Source organism: Brachionichthys hirsutus, chromosome 23 (assembly GCF_040956055.1).
Source record: "Brachionichthys hirsutus isolate HB-005 chromosome 23, CSIRO-AGI_Bhir_v1, whole genome shotgun sequence".
Lineage (NCBI taxonomy): Eukaryota > Metazoa > Chordata > Actinopteri > Lophiiformes > Brachionichthyidae > Brachionichthys > Brachionichthys hirsutus.
In genome coordinates this window covers 1,605,444-1,627,075 of record NC_090919.1, presented here as the reverse complement: position 1 = coordinate 1,627,075, position 21,632 = coordinate 1,605,444, and the positions used below count along the sequence as shown (strand labels likewise).

Here is a 21,632-nt window from a genome sequence, read left to right as displayed (position 1 = left end):
ACATGCACTTCATAATGGTGCATTTAGTGGTGCAGCGATTACAGTTAATGAAGTGACAACAAAGTCGTTGTTACGTTGACAATCTGGGGGCCTTCAGCCCCATCAGGGGGTATTGGTTCTGGGGCAGTTAAATGTAAATCCAGCTTTTGCATTGCAGAAAGCAGCTTCTCCAAGCTGCTACTTGTAGCATGTATATATATATATATATATATATACTTGCAGGTATAAACACAAACACAGGAAAGTAGGGTTCAGTCTTTATTCGACACACATGGATTCAGGAATAATTTATTTTCAAATATCTATGACAACCAGGTGACAGTTCTGTATATAGAATAGAAGAACGCCTTTATTGTCATTGCATAGTGGATATACAACGAGATTATATATAATAATGTCATTTAAAAACCCTTGTGGTTGCAGTAAGACCATTTTTAAACGGGTAAGTTAACTGCAAATCAGTGGTTTTACTTTTACTTTGAAGGCGACACGCGTTACTTCCGGGTTACCAGACCCTCTGCCTGCGCGCGGCTTGACGCGCCTCTGCTGCGCGCGCGCAGGAGGCGAAGTCGCAGACGACGCGTTTGCGTTACACGCAGCCGCGAGCCTTCGCGGATCCCGGAGGAGCGTCAGCGGCGTCGCCATCGCGCCCGACGGGCGGAGACACCGGGCGGAGACACCGGAGCGGAGACACCGGGGCGCACCGACATGTCGAACCGAAAGCACCGGGACAACCAGGAGATCTGCGCCCGGAAGGTTCGGGAGCTGGCCCAGTCCGGGGTGAACAGACACTGCTTCGAGTGCGGCCAGCCCGGGGTGACTTACACGGACATCACCGTGGGCGGCTTCGTGTGCACGTCGTGCTCCGGAATGCTGTGAGTAAACAACGCGCCGCGCCGCGCCGCCTCCGTGCGTTTTATTGCATAATCCCAGCATCGGCGCTGAGGAGAAACGGACTGATGGAAGTAAAGGTGGCAGGCCCGAGATTTGCACCACCCGCCGCGGGGGGGGGGGGGGGGCAGATTACTGTGGATTATTTGCCCCCCTCGGGGTGCAGATTAACGTCCACGTCTCCTCTCACTTCTGTCGTGCGTGTCTTCCAGCAGCTTCATAAACGTCAGACCCTGCTCGTTGGTCATTGGGTTACGGTTAATGACGTCATGACGCAGGTTTGCCCCCCCTCGTATCTCTGGGTTCCACGGCAGTCCGCGTGATGTCACATGTATAGCTCTGTTGCACACTCTTGCACACGTACAGCCCCCCCCCCCCCCCTTCTCTAATTTCACACCTGTCTGCCCCGCCCCCATCTCGTGTCAGGTGGTCGGCAGGGCGCACGCCTGTAACCTCACCTCCATCTCTCCCCCCCCCCCCCCCCATGTCCCAGGAGAGGCCTGAATCCCCCCCACAGAGTCAAGTCTATCTCCATGACAACCTTCTCCCAACAGGAAGTGGAATTCCTTCAAAACCATGGCAACGAGGTGAGTGACGCTGCGAGTATTTAGACACGCCTTCGTGCTGTTGAGGTTTGTCCCTCACGGCGGCTCGAGCATCTGGCTAAGTGTGTGTGTGTGTGTGTGTGTGCGTGTGTGTGTGTGTGTGTGTGCGTGTGTGCGTGTGCGTGCGTGTGCGTGCGTGCGCTCAGGTTGGCAGGAGGACCTGGCTGTGTGTGTTCGACCCAAAGACAGACGGCTGCTCCGACATGAAGGACTCTCAGAAGTTCAAAGAGTTCCTCCAGGACAAATACGAGAAAAAGAAGTGGTAGGAATCTTCATCTTCATCTTCATCTTCATCTTCATCCTCATCATCTTCTTCATCGTTCATCCGGCAGAGGAAGAACCGCGGCTGCGTGTGTGGACCGCATCGCCTTAAAAGCCCATCCGTCAAATCGGCTCATTAGCAGTGTTAGCGTGCTAACGCTATAAAATAAGTCCTAAATATGTGGGCGTGTAGCATCGTGCTAAAGTCAAAAAGCATTCCCGAAAACCTGGAGGATTGGCGAGTGTTTAAAGCCAGCATGCTAACAAACTGGTAGCATGCTAGCACCGTTACGACCTGCGAGATGCAAATGTAATCGTTTAAATTGCTAGCCCGCTGACGTTAGCATTACAGCACGGCAGCGGCGCACGGCGAAGCGATGGGCGCCGCTTTTTGGTACCGCCGGGTTCTTCGCCGACCGGATCCTTCGGTTGTTTGCTCCCCGTTCAGAAGTCCGCTGTTTGAATCGGCGACGCCCACGCAGGAAGTCACATGACGTGACTTTCAATACTTTGCCCATCAGGCACTTTTCCAAAAGTAAGAACCGGAGGGACGTCGAGGGCCCGTGGAGCCCGGGGGTCCAGCAAGGGTCCGCTTCCCACGGACCCTCGGCGAGCCAGGCCCCCCCCCACAGCCTGCCCCCCAACGCCAGGACCGCAAGACCGCTGGTGAGATTTGACAGCGACGTGCAAAGAAACGGCGAGATCAGCGAAAGCATGAAAGTCCCGCCCCCTCCTGCCCCTTTCTACCCCCCCCCCCCCGTCACCCCCCCTCCGTCTGTATTCCCTCTTTGCTTTCTCGCCCTGCAGTCCCAGCTGCCATCGTGGGATCGGGCCCCTGCCGTCTCCCCCGCCGACATGCGGACCGACGCGTTCACGGCTCGGCCCGTGCGCTCGCAGAGCTTCAGAGACCCCCTCCTGAAAGGTCCGCCCCCCCCCCCCGTCGGAGGAGCTGGTATTTCTGCGACGCATCCGTTCACCCGTTCCTCTTCGGTCTCCAGATCCGACCTTCTGTGGGATAGAGAGGCAGCGGCCGGGCTCCCTGTCGTCGGCGCTGGCAGCTCAGAGCCACGCCCCCTCTTTCCCCGCCCTCCCGCGGCCCTCAGGTGTGTCCCTCCCATTGGTTCTTTTTCTTCTTCCTCCTTTCGATTTGTACCTTTTTATTGTGTTGAATAGAACGCCATACTGTTAAATCCGACAGATTTAAAATGTGCCACGATGTGCTGGCGACGCGTCCGGGGTGTACGCCGTCGCCGGCTGCTATTGGCTGCAGCAACAGACGAGACGATCAAAGTCGCCACGGATACTTAAAATGGACAAAGCCCTCTTGATGACATCACTAACACGCTGTCCTCTCTTTCATCCACTTCCTGCCCCCCGTAGCCAGTAGCTCTTTCAAAAACCACTTCACTCTAGGTAAGATGCATCAGAGTGTGTGCTGATTGGCTAAGATAAATACGGCAGAGACCCCGCCCCCTCCTGTTTGCTATGCTATGCTATGCTATGATTGTGCATCATTTGCATGTCCTGATAGCTTCGTTGGCTCCGCCCCCCGCCCCCCCCCCCTCCCCCGGATCTTACTGCTGGGGGGGTCACGGAGAGACTGCCCCCCCCTGCGATGCTATTTATAGTCCAGCAGAGGGCCGCTGATATTTTGCACCAAACTATGTAGGGCGGCGCCGTAACCCGGCGACACGTCCTGAACGTCTCCAGATCCGTTCAGGTCCAAAGAGAGACCCGAACCTCCAAAGTGAGACTCCTCCTCCCTTTGGAGACGCCGCTCGTCTGATCCCAACGCCTGCGTGACGTGAAACATTTCATCCTGATTGATTTTAGTCGGAGTGGTAACTGCAGTTATTGGACGCAGTTGGATTTGATCGGCTCTCTAAAGATGTTATTATCGTACTAAAACGCCGTTTCAGGCCCTTTCAGTTTAAAAGCTCCAGAATGTTTCCGACCCCCCTTTCTCTGGTTCTCTCTCCCGTCCTCAGGTCGTACGATATCGGCCTCTGGGACCGCGGGGCCCTTCAGAGCCTTCCCCAAGTCTCTCAGCGTCGACTTCGGCGGTTTGAATCATTCCCAGGCGCCGCAGCCGGGGGGCGCCGGCCAGCCGCCGGCCGGAGGCGCCAACGTCCCGGACAGATACGGCGCCGTGCTGCATCTGGACGGCGTCTTTCCCGACACGTCATCGGCTACAGGTGGGACACCTTTGAGTGGCGGTGAGTAGAGGGGCTCTGATTGGTCAGGCGAGGCCACGCCTCTTACCCGTCAGAAGGTTGGTGTCGTTTCACGGGAGAATCGGCGATGATGCTTTTATTTTGACATTTGCGATCTTCCTGCAGCGAGAAGCCTGTGTGTGTGCGTGCGTGCGTGCGTGCGTGCGTGCGTGTGTGTGCGTGTGAGCTCAGCCAGGTTGCAGAGCATCCTTACTCCAATGCTTTTAGCGGCTGAATTAACATTGAAATGTTTTGCAGCGCCCCCTGGCGGCCCGCCGCAGTACAGCGCCATCTTCGGCAGCAGGCTCTCGACCGGCTCCTCTCCTGCCAGGTAAAAGCAGAAAAAAGGACAAATGAGCATCAGTTTGCAACAACAGATTTTGAACATGCCCCCCCCCCCCCCACCCCCCCTCTATTTTTTCCAGCTCCCCCGGAGTCGATTCGGTCTCCGGCCCCCAAACCTTTGGAAGTAGGTAGAAAGACGCCCTTTAATTAGGACGCATGTTTGCAACGTGAGGTCTTTAAGGACAGGAATGTCCCCTCCACCTCTCTTCCCGTGTGTCTCAGGTTTCCCCAACCCGTTCGGCTCCGCCTCCCAGCAGCCCGCCGCCCTCTCCCCCAGTAACCCCTTCAGCAACGCGTCAGGAGGTGAGATCCGTTTGGACTCGGCTTTCGTTCGTGCTGAATATTTTATTCTCGACGTTTCTCCTCTCCAGGTGAATCCAACGACTTTGCCGCCTCGCCCGCCTCCGTTTTTCCTCCCGCCACCTCCTTCCAGCCTCCCGCCGGCCGGAACGCGTTTCCCCACGAAGCCGCCAGCCGCCAGGAGGCCAACGGTAACGTTGAGGTCCAACAATTGGCGAGCGGTTCATCGTCTAGCTGCCGCTGGCGTGGATTTTAAATCGCCGACGGACACGAACGCGCCGCCACCCGCCGGCTCTGACCGGCCGCCCTCTCTCTGCGTTTCAGGTTTCGCCACCTTTCCCGACGCTCAGCCCAAAGTTCCTCGGCCGATGTCTGTGAATCCGTTCACGGTGAGGGAGCGTTCAAAAGCGGCGCCGCTCGCGGGGGAGAGTAGAAGCAGTTTGGATTCACCGCTTTTACGGTCCTTGTCTTTCAGGGGAACGTCTACCCCAGTCGAGGAACGTCAAGAAATCCCTTCATCTGACCCCCTTCAACTAAAGCCCCCACCTTATGCCCCCCCCCCGTCTCAGAGGGAGAGACTTGGGACTTGAGGAGTCGCTGCCATGTTGATGCTTGAGGAGCATTTTCGCCCTCTGGAGGAGGCGTTTGACCTCCACCTCCCTCTCTATTAATGTTTGTGGAGGGGGGGGGGGATGTGTGAATGTAATTATTAAACTCATGTATGTTCGATGCCCCCCCCCCTCACCCTCGCCAGTCTCAGGGCTCTGCGGGAGTCACGAGTGAAGACGCAGATACCCGTTGTTGCTGCTACTTTGCTTTATCTCCTGCGTAAAATTATCTCCTGCGTAAAAATATCCTTGATGTTTCTTTCATGAGATAGAAGGTTATAACAGACCTTATAACAGCCTCCCTGATGCATGTTAATTAGCAACGGAGCGTCTTTCTGTCGGGAGTGTGCGGGACATGTTTCGCATCCGTCCATTTGTCTTTGTGAAGAATCCGTCCATTTTCATCTTGCATGCGCTCAGAGGGCTAAACAGGAGATGCGACTGAATGTAAAATGAACAACTTTGAGTAAACGTGTATTAAAAACATCGTCTCTTCGTGTTCCGGAGACCAAAAAGTTCTATTATTTTATTTCAGTCCACATGGAGAGGAAGTTTATTTCATGTAAAACATGTTTATTGTGGCTACACGTTCATTAAATCAGTTTGTTGCTTCTTAGGACGGTCTTGTGTGTGTTTATTTAAATTACTTTACGCCTGTTCTGCCTTTCAGGCTGCTGTAATGCTTTATTGTGACGGCAGGGGGCGACACATGACAGCTTTCCTCTGACCTCGTTACTTATGGATATTACATAACGACATGCATACTTCACAAGGAGACCCTTTTAGAGCTGCATCTGGAGGATGAATATGTTAAATGATCGTTTTAGAGTCAGTCGATCTGCATCGGAAAGCATCGTTGATTCGATTTGCTCCAGCCCTGCAGAAGGTGCTGATGCAGGTTCGATGCCCGGTCAGACTGAGTGGCGCCTAAAAAAAAAATGTTATTCAGCTTCAGCATCTAAATCTGCTGATGCGTCACCATTTAAGAATCAATAATCAGGATATATAAACGTGTATTCCGCTGGGATTTTATATTTTATTTAACCTGCTGCTGGGTCTGTGGAAGTAAAAAAAAAAATATATATATATATGCGCTTCTTTATTTTACAGATAACTGGACGCGTGTAAAAAAAACAACGAAATAGAACAACTACATCTGGTCGAGGTGTTGCGTTCAAGGACTGTGGGAATTATTGGGCGTGATCGTGACGGTAGAAGATAATTAGGTGGTTTTAATCAATTAAAATAGACAAACTGGCACCAACAATTAAATATAGCAACTAACTTATTATTATAATTATTATTATCATGTCGCTGCAAAATTAAAAGTAATATTTGTCCTTTTAAATTCAGTTAAATGTTTTAACATCTTTCCACGGAATCCGGGCAGAGCGCGCTGGAATGCGTCGGTCAGCGCGCGGTCTTCTGTTGTCCCACGCTCGGGTGGAGTCGGTGAACGCACCACCGTTCCATAGCGCGGATCCGGTGACTGACAGTCCTGCTGCTTTCACCGTCACGCTTACGGCATCAAGACCGGGAGCCAGAGTCGGCGCCGGACCGGCGGAACGTGCGGGGACGCGCGCGCGCGTGATGTGCGGTAAATGGGATTTACGCGCCGCTCGGACAGCGTTTGGAAACAGCAGCGGGTAGTTGTAGTAGTGAGGAGGAGGAGGAGGAGGAGGAGCTCCGCGCGGAGCCGTGCCGCATGTGCTCGCCCCGTGCGCGCCTGGAAAACTTGCGCTGGGTCCGTCGGTGGGAGAGAAAACACCATCCCAGAGGAAATAAAAGTCCACGCGTGGGAAGTCGGAACGCAAAAACCTCGTTGGAGACGTCGGTGCAGCCGCAGCCCGAACCGGACCGACCCGACCCGAGCCGCCCCGAGCCCCCCCCCCCCCCCTCACGTCAAAGTGGGAGTGGGTCGGGGCATGTTTGAATTACCTCTGCAGAAGAACTTGTAGAAACACAAGCGGGTTCGGCTTCTGTCATGGAGGGCCAGAGCCCCGCGGGGGGCGACCCCCCCCCGAGCTGCGAGGACGTGCGCAAGAGCGGCTACCTCCGCAAGCAGAAGTCCATGCACCGGCGCTACTTCGTGCTCCGCGGCGCGTCGGAGAGCGGCCCGGCGCGCCTGGAGTACTACGAGAGCGAGAAGAAGTTCCGCGGCAAGGCCCCCCACCCCCCCGCGCCGAAGAAAGCCGTGGCGCTGGAGACGTGCTTCAACATCAACAAGCGCGCCGACGCCAAGAACAAGCACATGATCGTGCTGTACACGCGCGCGGAGAGCTTCGCCGTGGCCGCGGAGAACGAGGCGGACCAGGACGAGTGGTACCGGGCGCTGGTGGAGCTGCAGTGCAAAAGTAAGCGCCACACGCACACGCGCGCGCACGCGCTCCATGCTGTTAGGAGTAACGTGGCAATGCCCGCAGAGCGCGCCGGGATGAGTTTTCCACGGCGCGCGTTCCCGTCGCCTCGTTTAAAGCCCCGTGGGGGGTCTGAAAGTGTTCGGGCGCGCGCACGCTGGTGGACGGGTTCGAGTTTGTTTACATGCGGCCTCCGATGGGAGCGTGCGCGCGCAAATCTGCGGCTTGGAGCTGCACCGCGGAGCCGATCCTCGTCGTGCTGGCGTGAGGTCTCTGCGCGCCCCCCCCCCGGAGCCTCCACCCCCCCTCTTGTTTACTTTGCCTGCTCATTTTTTTTTTTTTTGCTGACCCTGCAAAATTCAGAGAAATGCCACAAAGGTCGACAGAGAGACGCGTATTGACACCTGATTGGTCAATTTTGACCCCCCCTAGATTTGGTACCGATCCCAGGCTCGTGCGTAAACACAGCTGTCAGGCGGGTCGTCACCTGTTCGCCCCCCCCCCCCCCCCCCCTCGTGAGCCCAGCCGGGCCGGAAGTGACGCGATCTCTCTTTTCCCCAAACCTCCTGCGCTGCTGCACGAAGCAGCTGCTCGTTGACGCCTCATGAAAATGGCGTGAAGGTTGAAGGTTCCCGTCCGAGGAGCCGCCTGACAGTCGGTGCGCGGGGAGTAAAGTCGCTTTCACTTCCGGTCTGGGGTCGAACCCGCTTTTCCCAGGTGCTTGAAAGTGAACGCACAGATGCTGGAGGGTCCACCTCCGCCATCATCATCATCATCATCATCATCATCATCATCATCATTTGCAGCTACAGGTTCCGGTTGCCCCCCCCCCCAGTGGCTCCTCCACTGCTGTCAACACAGACGAGTATTTGTCCCTCGTTCGTCCCGATGGGGAGACGGAGGAATGCGGCGGCGGCGGCGGCGGCGGCGGCTGGAGACGGAGAACAGACCGGAGCCTGTGTGCCAAAAGACGCTGCGCTGTCTCTGCCTCGCATACTTTCCAGAGGAGCAGCCCGTCGGTTGGATACTCGGTGGATGTGAAGCTCTCCTTTGGGGGGGGGGGGGGGGTCAAAGCTCTGGGTTAAAGGTCAGAAAAACCGCCTGACGGCAAGCCCTCCTTTCATCCGGCGTTCAGTTACATACATTCATGCACGCTGCATCACACTGCAGCCCCCCCCCCCCCCCCGATGAACGTTGAGCTCGGGGAAGTCCCCGAAAACAACCCTGGAAGCACCCGGGGGGGGGGGGGTCGCACCAACACGATGCAGCTGCCGATATTAAGACCCCGGTTATTTACTCAGCTAGTCCAGTAAGGCCCCTCTGGCCAGCGGGCTTGGGGGGGGGGGGCAGTCGAGCGTGTCGAGGATTAACCTCGGCCAATCGAGTGGCGCCGTATCCCGCGACTGTCGCCAGGAAGGTTAGGCCACCTTTTTTTTTTTGTCCTCGCTAAAGAGACGACGGCTTAAAAGTTTAATCGGCAGGAAAAGGCGGCCGAACACGCGACCCGTCCGACGATGGCGAGCTTCCTGAACCGGCTAACCCGGAGACGGTTTTACGTAATCGTTTGGTCGGGATCATTGGGGGGGGGGGGGGTTTGTTGCCGCCCCTGTGGTCCAGTAAATCTTTACGGAAACGACGTCAACAGGAAGGAATCGACCCATCTGTGCCGTTTGGCTGCTCCGTCCAGCCAGATCTGGATCTCACTGGCGGTTCACCGAGCTGCCCGATTAAATGCTAAGCCGCGCTTAAGCGCTGCTCATCTCCCTAATTAGACACTAATTATGGTCTGCAGGGTCAGCCGCTGGGGGGGGGGGGGGCTGTATGCAAGGAGAGAGTGCAGGGGAGGCCATCAAATGTAGTTTAGAAACAGATAATTGTGTCTTTACCGCTGCCGGAGAGGAGCTAGCTCATTTAGCGCTCCGCGCGCGGCGAGCTGACACCGGATATTTCCTCTATAAATAGTTTGGACACGTTAACACCCTCTAATTTCACTTAGCGGTGGGGGGGGGGGGGGGGGAAGGGCCCGGCCGGGACAGTCTTTACTCTGGACAGCTCCGATTTGGAGCTGTGTGGCTTTAAAGGCCTTTTTATTACAGGCGGTATCGATCGGTTGCCGCCGCCGCCGCCGGCGTCGTTCATGAATTGGGAAATTGCTAGAAATGTAAAGTACACGTTTATTTCTGAAATGGAAAAATGCTTCCGCGGTTAAAATGCAGTGAAAAGCGTTTGTTTCCGTCCCCTACGACTTTGCACAAAGGAATGCGTTCAGGGTATTTGAGACTTGAGGAGTGTCTTATTTCGCCTGGGCGTGACTCCTGACCACACCCCTCTGTTACCTTACAGGTAATGAGAAGTGGAACCCGCCGTCTCTGGACTTCATTTTGCCTTTGCTTCGCATTCGTGTCGTTCCATAAGCGTGATATACTTTGTAATATGCAGATGTTATAACGCCAAAGTGGAGACATTTTCCTTGAAGCGGAATTCTTGGAATTAAAACAAGGGCCGGAAGGAAATCCTGAATTCTTAAATGTCTAAATATTTGCTTTGGAAATCTTGAAACAAATTTGCGGTTATTCCCCGGAGACTGACGTTATTGGGAACTGCGTTTACCGACCGATTCAAACCGGTCGATCCAAGATGGCCGCCAGTTCTGGGAGCAATTTAGCTATTTTTTTGCAACAAAAAGGACAGAAATCTTTGGACTTTGTGTGAGCTGGATAACACGAACCACATGTGTTGGGGAAGCCTTTTGTCCCCGTGTGGGCCCAGATGGGGGGGGGGGGGGAATTACTAATGGTGGAGATGGATGAGGAGATGGGAAAAGAGGAAAACGGGTACACATGTCAGCCGGAGATTACGCCAACTGCTTTCTGTCCTCGGTGGCTTCTCGTTGTGAAATGCAGGCCACGACATAAAAAAAACGGGACAGCTGTCTCCAAGCTAAGTATGACGGCAGCGTGGTATTTCAGTGTGTGTGTGTGTGTGTGTGTGTGGGGGGGGGGGGGCACAGTAGCCGAGGTGGGGGTTTGAGACCTAAGAAGTTTGTGTGCAGCGGTTTGCGGTGATATGGCGTGCTTGAGCGATGAGGTCAGAAACTTGAAACCTGCTTCACATCCAGGGAGGGTTTGGATGCTAACAATGCTAACGGCGCGGGATTGTGTGATGAATCCTGATATAAATGTATGTTCTTCGCATAAAGGTTGATGTTTGACCGCACGCAAGGCGGCTACGATGCTAACTTTTGGTAGCACTAAAAACTAAAAGCTTGGACAAAAAAATGTTAGCTTGTCACGCAAGGAGGTGCTATCGGTATCCCAGCATGCATCTGGCAGCCCCTGGAGTGAATCGCAGCCTCTTTCCAGTCTATATTCTCCGGGGAAGGCGTGGCAAATAAAACGGGCGTCGTCCGCGTTCGGCTGGCCGTTCCGGAGCGACGCGGTGGAATCGGAGTTTCGTGCGAGGTCGTGGTGAAAGCGGCGTAAACAACCCGCCGCGTGAATAAGCCATTGTAAGTTGTTTTCAGGTGGCTAAACAAACAAACAAACAAAAAAAGCACGCATTGCGCAGAAACTCTGAGACGAATGTAAATGACCTCATGTGAACTCTATTTACAAGCGTCCTCCGAGGTGTCATCGAGCTTGTTCTGATTGCTTATCCAACCAGGAAGCTTCACAGAGATCACTTCCAGGTGTGTTTTTACTTCTCAGATTCAGCTGCCGGTTTTTTTTAGTGCGTGTTTTCCTGAGGGCTCGTTATGTTATATAGGGGTGCTAATGTGCTGCACAGAAGCCGACCGGCTGATAACCTCTTTATGTAAGGCGGGTGGGGGGGGGGAGAAAAAACGGCGGATGTCAACAGCCACCTCATCTGAAAACTACATGACCATGAAGGTCGGGGGGGGTGAAGCCATGGGCCATCTATAATTCATACATAGGATCAACGGCAGCTTTATGTAACCGCGTTTGAGACGGTGCAACAACCAGACTGCACCTCCCGTCTCGGCGCGACTAGGGGTTAAGCCTTCGCTGTGTTTAAAACCGGCAACGCCACACGTGTGTGTGTGTGTGTGTGTGTGTGTGTCCTGTTAAAGACGCACAAAGTCAAACAAACAAAGCTCTTGAAACGTAAAAGGTCGAGCTCAATAGGTGGCAATCTAAAGCGTCCGACCTTGTAATAAATAAAGCCCCTAATTAGATTTGTTAAATCCGAGCAATCCTAAAATACCCCCCCCCCCACACACACACACACACCGCTAAAAGAACCCGTTCTCCGTTGTATCTTTCTGGGATCTGCTGCAGGTCAATCAATCCTTCGTTTTCCCACTGAAAAATCCCCCAAACCATCCCTTCCTGTTGTAAATCTAAATCGAGGAGGCAAACGGCGCGTCTTGGGCTCGACTCCTCGTGCGCACGGAGAAAAGCAGCACATGAAAAAGGCATGCATGGCCTTGAGTGAGTCATCTAATGCAGGGGGGGGGGGAGCAACAGCCTCCGTGGTTTTCAACAAAACATCTATTCCGAGTGGAAGTTATGAGCGATTCCCCGACTTTTAAAGCTTTGTCGCAACCCGAAGTGAAACGGGGGGGGGGGTTAAAAAAAGAATCTGGTGAAGTATTTGTCAGAGCGGAAGCTCGGCTCATTTGGTTCGCCGTGACGCGCCGAGACTTCTCGTCTGCATGTGGTTGTCGTTGAAGGACTCGCAGGACGGTCGTGGGAAAGGATGAACCGCCGATGCGCGCTGGCGCAGCGGCGTGCGGCGTCCTGCGGTCCAGCTGCACCGTGATTGGCTCGGTCGGCCCCGAATCATTGCTGAACGTAGAATTACCACTACTTTCATAAAGTCACAAAGAGTCTCGTAACATGCCGGAGGAGTTCGTCCGCACCGCATGATAGACTTCGGGTAGTCTTCTTGGGGGCTGTCTCTATTACCTGCTTCAGGTTCTGGGACTCGGGTTCAACGCTACGAGGTGAAGCGAGTCTTTCTACTTGTTGAGCAGCTACCGTTCCAGGATCAAATCTCACCGTGAGCGTTCTCTGTGGGTTTTTTTTTTTTTTAACCTCACCCAATCCCTGCTGTCTAAACACAGACTGCCTCACACAAAGGGTGAATGAACCGCTTGTCCTCCCGCTCGGAGACACTTGGCTTTATTAGTTTACATAGCCGTTTTTATTGTCGGCACGGCGGCTTGAGAAAGCGGCTCTGGAGACCCTTATGAAGTGCTTTCACTTGTGTTTTTCCTTTCAGTTTGGAGGAAACTCTCTTTGACTAAGCGTTTTTCCAAGTTGTTGTTTTTCCCACCGAGGCTGCTGCTCTTTTTTTCGAGTCATCGTACCGATTGCTTAGCTCGGTTGGGTTGTTGTCTACAGGTTCACGTTTTCCACCTTGCTGTGTGTGTGTGGATTTGTCAGGATGTCTGTTTGCCGTTGATGAATGAGACCCCAGGTAAGACGCCTAGAGGTACAATAAGACGGTCTCTCAAGCTCCTGCATGTTTGAACTCCAATCTGGTTTAAAAATCAATCCAAAGAAAAAGTATCAGTATCAACAGACGTTGCACATTAAAGTTTCTTGCCTTCTTGCCCTCGTTCGCCTCGTGTTCCCCGTGGTCAGTCACGTGTGACGTTTTATTTGAAGCTTCTTCTATTCGGGGTTTAAAATGGCTTCTGCTTTTCTTTCTCTTTTTTAATCTCTCCCCAAAAGGTAAGAACCCCTCGGACAGCGGGGCCACAGGAGACTACGGCGTGCCAAATCCTGGACCTGCGTTCAAAGAGGTGTGGCAGGTGAAGGTGTGGCCCAAAGGCCTGGGGCAAGCCAAGAGTTTGGTGGGCGTCTACCGCCTCTGCCTGACTGAAAAGACGGTCAACTTTGTCAAGCTCAACTCTGATGCTGCCGCTGTGGTGCTGCAGCTGATGAACGTCCGTCGCTGCGGCCACTCTGAGAATTTCTTCTTTGTCGAGGTGGGACGGTCGGCTGTAACGGGCCCGGGCGAGTTCTGGATGCAGGTGAGCCTTAAAATCTGCCGCGCCCTCTATGTAGACAGTCCCTTCCTAGCCCATATCCACATTAAGAGCCTGTAATCTATTATCATAAGAGAAACTCCGTAGCTTCCCCAACGTTATAATTATGACCCTGCACTGCGGTTCATCCACATAAAGATTTTTACTTGACCGTAACGTGGCTAAAACTGGAAACGAAAGGCAGCGGAGACCCTATACTTAGGTAGTTTTTGGTGCCGAAACACAAGCAATGTAATTCAAAAGTCAACCTTCAATCCATTTGTGAAACAGGCTTTGTGAAAACATGTCAGAAAATGAGTTTGTGTATTTGAGCCGTCCGGATTTGAGCGTATTCCCTTTTTTTTTGGTCTCGTCTTAGGTGGACGATTCCGTCGTGGCTCAGAACATGCATGAAACTTTGCTCGAAGCCATGAAGGCGCTGAGCGACGAGTTTCGCCAACGTAGCAAATCCCAGTCCAACTCTGGTCCTGGAGGAGGCGCTACTGCTTCTAACCCTATCAGTGTTCCCTCGCGCCGCCACCACCCAAACCCTCCTCCCAGCCAGGTGGGCTTCCCCCGCCGCCCACGTACTGAGCCTCCTGCGGGGGCTAACAGTGGAGTAGGGGTCAACAGTGCCAGTGCCTCCCCAACACCGCGACATAGCTTCCCGAGGTCTCGCACCGCCAGTGAAGGCTGTAAAGTTGAGGACGGGATGGCGGCAACCCCATCGCTCCAAGGACCGACCTCTAGCCCCTCTTCCAATGGCTCCTGCTCCACAACACCAATCCTGAGGACAAAATCAGCCCGTTCAGCTCCCACCACCACAGCTCCTAAGACTCCTCTTGGGTTGATGCGCTCCACCTCCACCCCAGCACCCTCCCCGGCCCCAAGTCTCTCTTCTAGCTCTGGGCACGGCTCTGAGTTTGGAGGGGTAACATCCTCTGCTGGTTCTTGTCCACCTGGTGCATACAGTCGTGTCTCCTCGCGTCATGTCTCTGTCTCAGGCTCACACAGTGACTATGGGTCCTCAGATGAATATGGCTCAAGTCCTGTGGATCACACGCTCCTTGCGTCCCCAAGTCTACCCGGAAGCTCTGTTGGTAGCACCGGCAGCCAGTCCCTTGGTGAAGAGGGAGCCAACTATATCCTAATGGGCCAGCGTAGTAGTGGTGGTGGTGGCTGCAGCAGTCAAGGGAGCTTGACATCCATCTCCCTACCTGCGCAAGGTTCCCAGCCGCAGACCAGGAGAGTGCTACGGCGCTCCTCCAGCCGTGAATGTGAAGCCGAACGTAGGCTGCTGAGCAAACGGGCTTCATTACCTCCCATGGCCCTGGAGAGGTTGGCCCCTGTACAGCGCAGATCTGAGGAGCCAGCAGATGAAGACTCGGCAGACTATGCCATAATGTCCAGGAGCCCCAACCGCAAGTCCTTTATTTCCAACCCCTCTTCCACACAACCGGATTTAGTCATGGGCGCTGGGTCAGCAGGGGGAGGAGGATATTTGGATGTGACTGGTGAGTTCAAAAGTGAGGCGGGTGCAGTACCAAGTGGCGGAATAGATTTAGGTGTGGACAACGGGTACATGTCCATGCTACCAGGTGTTACTCAGCCAGTTTCTCTATCACAGTCATTGGCTGTCTCTGTCCCAGACTCTGATTCCAAACCTGCTGATGATTACATGGCCATGACGCCAAACAACAGCGTATCCCCTCCACAGCAGATTCGACCTCCGACTTCTGACGGCTACATGATAATGTCCCCCAATAGCAGCTGCTCCCCTGACCAGCGTGGAGGTCTTGCTGGTGGACCTTGGGTGGGCAGTGGCAGTGCAGACAGCAGGGCAGGCAGTGACTATATGAACATGTCTCCAATCAGTGCCCATTCTGTAAATGGCAGCCCCCCACCTTCTGAGCTCGCTATTCATTTAGAGACGAGTCCTCAACAGGAAGCCCCCAAGATGGTTTATTCGTACTACTCACTTCCCCGGTCTTACAAACATAACTCCTCTGGCGGACACTTTGACGATGGGCCTGGACGAGGCAGAAGGCCCAATGGGAGTAGTAGGGGAATGGGTGGCGGTAGAACTATGGGAGGGCGGCAGGAGCTACAAACAATTGGCAACTCAACGACCAGACGACATCAGTCTTTATCCTCCTCTTCGTACTCTTCGAGCTCAGCCAGCAGCGAGAGCCTCGGAGACAGCGAGGACCGAACTACTCAGCCAGTTAGCCCCATGGCTGGTGGAGTTCAGTCCAAAGATGGCTATAAGATCCAGCAGAGAAGGACCTCCGGTGGACTGTCCAAACAGGGTAGCCATGCTAGAAACAGACCGGTGAGCCTGTTTGTTGATGTATCGAAGGCGAACACCCTTCCTAGGGTACGTGAGAACCCCTTTCCCCCAGAACCTAAGAGCCCTGGAGAGTATGTAAGCATTGAGTTTAAGGGGGAGAGGAGCAGCCAGACTATGCTTGGAGGAGGGACTGGCCGGGGTCTGAGACATGGCGTATTATTGCCTCATGCCTCAAGCAGCAAGCAGCCTCAACACAGGCCAACTTCTATCTTAGGAAATTGTATCCCTCTGTCCAGGAGCCCTTCTGCCCCTATCACTCCCCCAGCTGCCTCGGAGTATGTCAATATGGACTTGGGCCCTTCTCCGTCCCCCTCACCCCTCTCCCTTACGTCATTAGTTTTTCCCAATTTTAACACCCCTCCCACACCGCCAACGCTTGTGCATGCGCCCAAAGCCTGCAGCGATGGTACGACTGCCGTTCATGAAGAGGAAGCCCAAGCGGCTGACGTCCAAGTTAGAAAAAGCAGGGAAAGTGTCCCGTCGGTGACCGAGTCTGAGTCCCCAATATCCTGTGGAGACTACACAGAGATGGCCTTCAGCTTGAGTAGCAGCACCGTCCCAAGGTCATCGTCCAGCGTCTCTCCCAAAGCCCTCTCCCCAAACAGGACTGATCCATCGCTTCAAGTGTTAGCACGGGGGCTGGACTTCCCGCTAACCAAAACGGGACCCAACCCAGACCACGGGGCTAAAGTAATCCGGGCCGACCCCCAAGGGCGCAGACGTCACTGCTCGGAGACCTTCCTTGCCTCACCTTCCCTCCCCACCTCTACTGCTAGTCCTGCCGCTTCCTCTTCTTCCACTGCCTCCCTCTTTCCGGAACACAGCCAAGCTGCGGCCCGCCGACTGGGCTTCGAAAGCGTTCTCAGGGGTAACGGTGCCGTGGGTGACCCGGCTCTGTTCCCCCTCCCTGGGCAGCAGCCCCCGCCTGCAAACGCACCGACATCGACCGTAGAACAAGGCCTTAACTACATTGACTTGGACTTGGCAAACAAAGAGAGCCCCCATTTGGACCTGGATGGACCCGCGGGCGTACAGCCTCCTTCTCGCCTCTTCTCTGCACTGGGTGGCGGTCCCGGGGTTGGGGGAGTGAACGCACCGGTTGGCGGCGGCGGCGGCAGCAGCTCCAACCTCAACACTTATGCCAGCATCGACTTCTACAAATCAGAGGAGCTGCGGAATCATCAGAACGGAACCAAGGAGGGAAAAGGTACGAGTGGCCGTTACTCATTGCGAACACACCTCACCACGACGCCAGATTACAAAGACACGCCCACCATTTGACGTGTGTAATCCTCTGTAAAAAACAGAATGTGAGATGTGCATCGACTGCTCTGTCCGTTTGGAAGTAGATTTCCTTTTCTGGGACTTGATGCGATCCATGCACACGTTCGTTTTTTACGTTACACACTTATGTCGGCCGATAGATCGTCTGGCGACTCAGACAAACTCTTGGAATACCAATGGACATCAATACGGAATAGATTGGTATTGATCGCCGGCCGGGTTTGCGTCTCCTGCTGGAGGGGAAAAAAATAGCTCCAAACCTTTTTAGGATTATTTGTGTGCTTGAAACTGTCGGGAGGTAGCCATGGTCACATGATGCATTGTTCTTGCTTTTGTAAGACAAGTTTCTGGCTGGGGAGGGGGGGGGGGGCTACAACTTAATGCCTCAACTGGGTCACTGTGAGACGTCGCCTCGTTGAAAAAAACCCACTCTTTGAGCTGCCGTCTGCTCTAAATTGGGCCATTCAGAAGGTGATGCCTGCAGTTTAAAGCGGCGATCCAAGTAAGAAACGCTCCGTGGGCTCATTTCCACTTCCTGCATCGGGACGGAACGCGACGCGACGAGCCCTGTTGTTTGCCACGGGGTTGATCCTCGACTCCACGGTCGGGGTTTTTTTTCTTGGGGAACACCGGGAGGGGACCAGGTTTGGTGGAAGCAGGCGATGCTGCGGGGTTTGTTTGTTTTTCAACATGGACACCAGTGGGTTTGCTCGGTGGGACCGCGTGGACTCCGGCTGCTGAGCTCAGCGTGGAGGGGAATGTTACACGCTGGCTGTGAATGTTGAGATGAGGCCAGTGTTTCACTCACACAGATCTCAAATGCCTCTGTACAGTGTCCCCGCCCCCCCCCTTAACCGCCTCCGATAAATGACCCTTTTGTTGAAGCGTTTTTGCCACGGTGGGCTGGCGAGCCTCAGCAGGACCAAACCCCGAGACCTCGTGGACTCCCCAGAAAACGGTTTGAATTTTCACGCTCACTTGGTTCTTTTCTTTCGCCGCTTTCTTCTTTTTACTCGTAGCTTTGTTGTCTTCTCGGCTACTTGTTATTCACCCTTCACAATCTTTGTCCTCACCCAACATCCAGACTGATGGATTTTTGAAATTCCTTCTCTTTGTTCGCGTCCCCCCCACCCCTCTTGTTCTTCACGCCCCTCGTCCTCCTCCTTTTCACATTGCATTTATCTCTTTCCTTTAAACGATCGCGGAGCCACTTAAAATAGATTCTTTAGATTTCTCTCTCTCTCTCTCTTTTTTTTTTTTTAAGACTTCTTATCTGCTGTAATTGCCGGAACATTTTCCTGACAGGCTCCGGCTTGTATAGGAAGGAACCGTTTGTTGCAGGGAATGCATACTTTCATTCATACTTGTTGCACAAAAAGACTCAACTTGTGTGTGTGTGTGTGTGTGTGTGTGTGTGTGAACGACGCTGCCGGTGTGAGAGCAGAGACTCCAGTGTGTGTTTTCCCACTAAGCTGTCTGGAGCTTTATGTGTCTGCTGGCGTTTCCCACATAATGGAGAAGCGTCATGACCTTCAGCGGGAACGCCGGGAACGCCGGGAAGCAGCCATCTATGCAGCCGGTTGCATGTGCAGGACAAAAATGCTAATTTAATTTCAATCTGCCGCAATCTGCTCCCGGAAAAGCATGTGAGAGATTTTTTTTTTTTTTATTAACTGAGCTTTCCTTAACTTTATAAAGGGGGGGGGCTCAAAATAACTGGTGGCGCTCTAATTCCCTTTTACTCTGAAAAACATTTAATCTGCAAAATATGTTTGGAATGTCTGTAAACATTTCTGTTTGGCTTTTCTGTTGTTGTTGTTGTTGTTTATTGTCGGCTAATTGGGCGAAGCTAATGCGTCACTGACCGGATTGGACCGCTTGTGTGCAGAATGTGTGCGTGTTTGCGTGTGCGTGTGTGTGTGCGTGTGTGTGTGTGTGTGCGTGTGTGTGTGTGTGTGCTTGTGATCATGATCATGCCTGGTGTGGACCCGTAATCGTCTCTACATACACAAATCAACAAACGGCCTGCAGCAGCTCCACGAGGACAGCGGAGATGTTTTGCATCCATTAACACCAGTAAACAAAAGCCTTATTTGTGTGTCTGATATCCCCCCCCCACACACACACACACATGCCGCGGGTGATCTGACAGGTTGTTGGACGCACATTGAATATTTTCGGGGGGGAACATTTAAGGACGTTTAAGGCCTGCGATGTTTGGGTGGTCCGCTGAGGGACTCGTCTCAGTTCGGGTTTTCAAGGGAGTCTTGAAGTGCAGGGTGCGTTCAAGCGCGTCGGAGGCTCGAGGGCTGAGGCGCTTTTTCCGCACTGACCTCACAGACTGCCGCCCGGCGCGGCGAGAGTGAGAGAGAGAAACGGTGGGAGTGGAGGTGAATTTACAGAGTGGAAATGGCCGTGAGGATTTAGGAATTCGGTGAATGAAAACATGAAGCGGAGGAGTTTCTTTTAAGGGGGGGGGGGGAATCCCAAAATGTGAAGAAGTTGTGTTTTTCTCTCATTTTAAAAAGAAGACCAAAGCGGTGAAGAGCGGCAGCAAAACCTCTGAAGTGACAGATCAACAGACAAGAACGAGTCCAACAACAAGTTGTTGCCATGGAAATGGCAAAAAAACAACACACACACGCACACATGCTGGTCTTTTAAACGTAAAATATTACGCATTTTGATACGTCTATCAGGAAAAGAGTTAACACTTTGAAAGATGCGCTTCTCGCCATTTTCTTAAGTTCACGTTGCCTTGGAAACAAAATCAAGCCGTTTTTGATTTGCATCCCAGGTATCGGGTGTTTACAGGTGGATGGATGGATGGATGGAGGGGGAACCGTGTAACCGTTCCTGTACGTCATGCGTGCGTTGCCTTGGCGACCACCGCCTCCGTCACCGCGCCCTTCGTGTGTCTCCTCCCGAAACGCGGAGAGTTACGTCTGTTGCAACGTCGCTGATGAAGACGAAACGGAGAGACTGAAATACGGTGACCATCGCAGAAATGTTACCGAACCGGTAAATCGTGATGGGCCAAGAGTCCGGAGTGACATGAAGAGGCGCCGATCAGCTGATAGGAGGAGGAGGAGGAGGAGGAGGAGGAGGATCCTCCTTTCACGCACTCCTCCAGGAAGTCCCTTTCTTCCGGTGTGTCCGTCTTCCATATAAATCCCGCCACAGCGATTGTCCTGATGTCAGCGCCGCCACGGCGTTCCACTCCGTGCTGCCGCCATGATCTGTGGGTTCAGGGCCGTGGTTCTACCGGGCCCCCGCTCCTCTAACCGGGTTTGTCTCTTCAGAGTTCAGCACCCCGGGAGAGCAGCTCCGACTGGCGCCACCGGGAGGACAAATGGACAAAATTCACACTCTGAACATTTTCCAATCGGGACACGTAGCTTAATCCTGGACTATCCCCCTCACACACACGCACACACGCTCGCACACACACACACACACACACACACACACGCTCCAGCTGATACGAATAAGAACTCCGGCGCTTCCAGGCACTATAATTGAAACCTTCTACGTGGAAGGCGAAAGAACAAATAGTCCCTCGCTGGACCTTACGTAAGTCATCGGTGCAGATCGAATAAAGGCGCGGCCGCGTTTGCTCGCCGCCGTTATCGGTCTGTGAACGGCCGTTTAGCCTTCAGAGTGCTGTCGCCTCGGCGCCGCCACCCGCAACCTGGCCTCCGGTGGCGGGACGCGGCTTCCTGTGCTCTGCGTTGTCGCCTGCGGCGTGGACTCGAGCCGCCCGGGCCGCTGCTCGCCGTGCGTCTAATGTGATGTTCTGTTTCTGTCGTCAGGACAACATCTGCGGTCTGCGATCGAACCCCGCCTCGCCGCCGCTAACGTGATGTTCCCGCGCTGCCTGAAGGCCTCGAATTAGCGGAGAGTTAAACGAGATGCGCCGAAGCCTCCTGCGGACCAATTAGCCGTGGAACACAACAAGTAGAAGATCCCTGCGGCGGGTTCGAGGGGAGTCGCGGACACGCCGTTGATGTCCCTGCCGGTTTCACCGCCCGTTAATGAAACGGCGTGTATTCGTGGCCGGTTGTCCAGGGGAGAGACGCGGCGCCGCTTCCCGTCTGCACGCGTCTCCGGCCGCCGACTGCGATGCTGCCCTCCTGACCGCCTCATTTCTAATCCGACCTGGTCTCTCCCAAGGGGAACCTCAGCATCTTCCATCGCCGCCACTTCTAAGCTCCGCCTCCTGTCTTGTCCTCAGAGCCACTGTCTCCAAGCCGTCCATCATGGCTGGTCTCGTAGGCCTTTCTTTTCGTCGCCGTTAAAACAAGATGAGGTTTTGTTTCCTGCCGTTTCTCACAGGGAAGTCTTGGTTTTAAATGCTCAATGTAAAGTTTCTCATCTCAACGGGGGCGGGGGGGGGGGGGGGGGTTGGTCGACCTGCATTAAC

At 53.9% G+C, this 21,632-nt stretch overlaps 2 protein-coding genes across 2 annotated transcripts; both read left to right on the top strand.

The window, feature by feature from the left end:
- The first annotated feature begins 618 nt into the window (after positions 1-618).
- agfg2 (ArfGAP with FG repeats 2) lies at positions 619-5,448 on the top strand. The gene is made up of 14 exons (XM_068755607.1): positions 619-875; positions 1,385-1,478; positions 1,643-1,758; positions 2,279-2,423; positions 2,565-2,679; positions 2,756-2,860; positions 3,138-3,170; positions 3,746-3,952; positions 4,229-4,301; positions 4,396-4,439; positions 4,538-4,618; positions 4,687-4,806; positions 4,940-5,004; positions 5,091-5,448. Exons 1-14 carry the CDS (start codon positions 709-711, stop codon positions 5,136-5,138), a joined length of 1,413 nt encoding a protein of 470 aa, XP_068611708.1. The 5' UTR covers positions 619-708; the 3' UTR covers positions 5,139-5,448.
- Positions 5,449-7,207: 1,759 nt separating this feature from the next.
- On the top strand, positions 7,208-21,167 carry si:ch73-335l21.1 (insulin receptor substrate 1-B). The gene is made up of 4 exons (XM_068756069.1): positions 7,208-7,577; positions 13,280-13,581; positions 13,955-17,132; positions 21,022-21,167. The coding sequence occupies exons 1-4, from the start codon at positions 7,208-7,210 to the stop codon at positions 21,102-21,104; spliced, it is 3,933 nt and encodes a 1,310-aa protein (XP_068612170.1). The 3' UTR covers positions 21,105-21,167.
- The last annotated feature ends 465 nt before the right edge of the window (positions 21,168-21,632 follow it).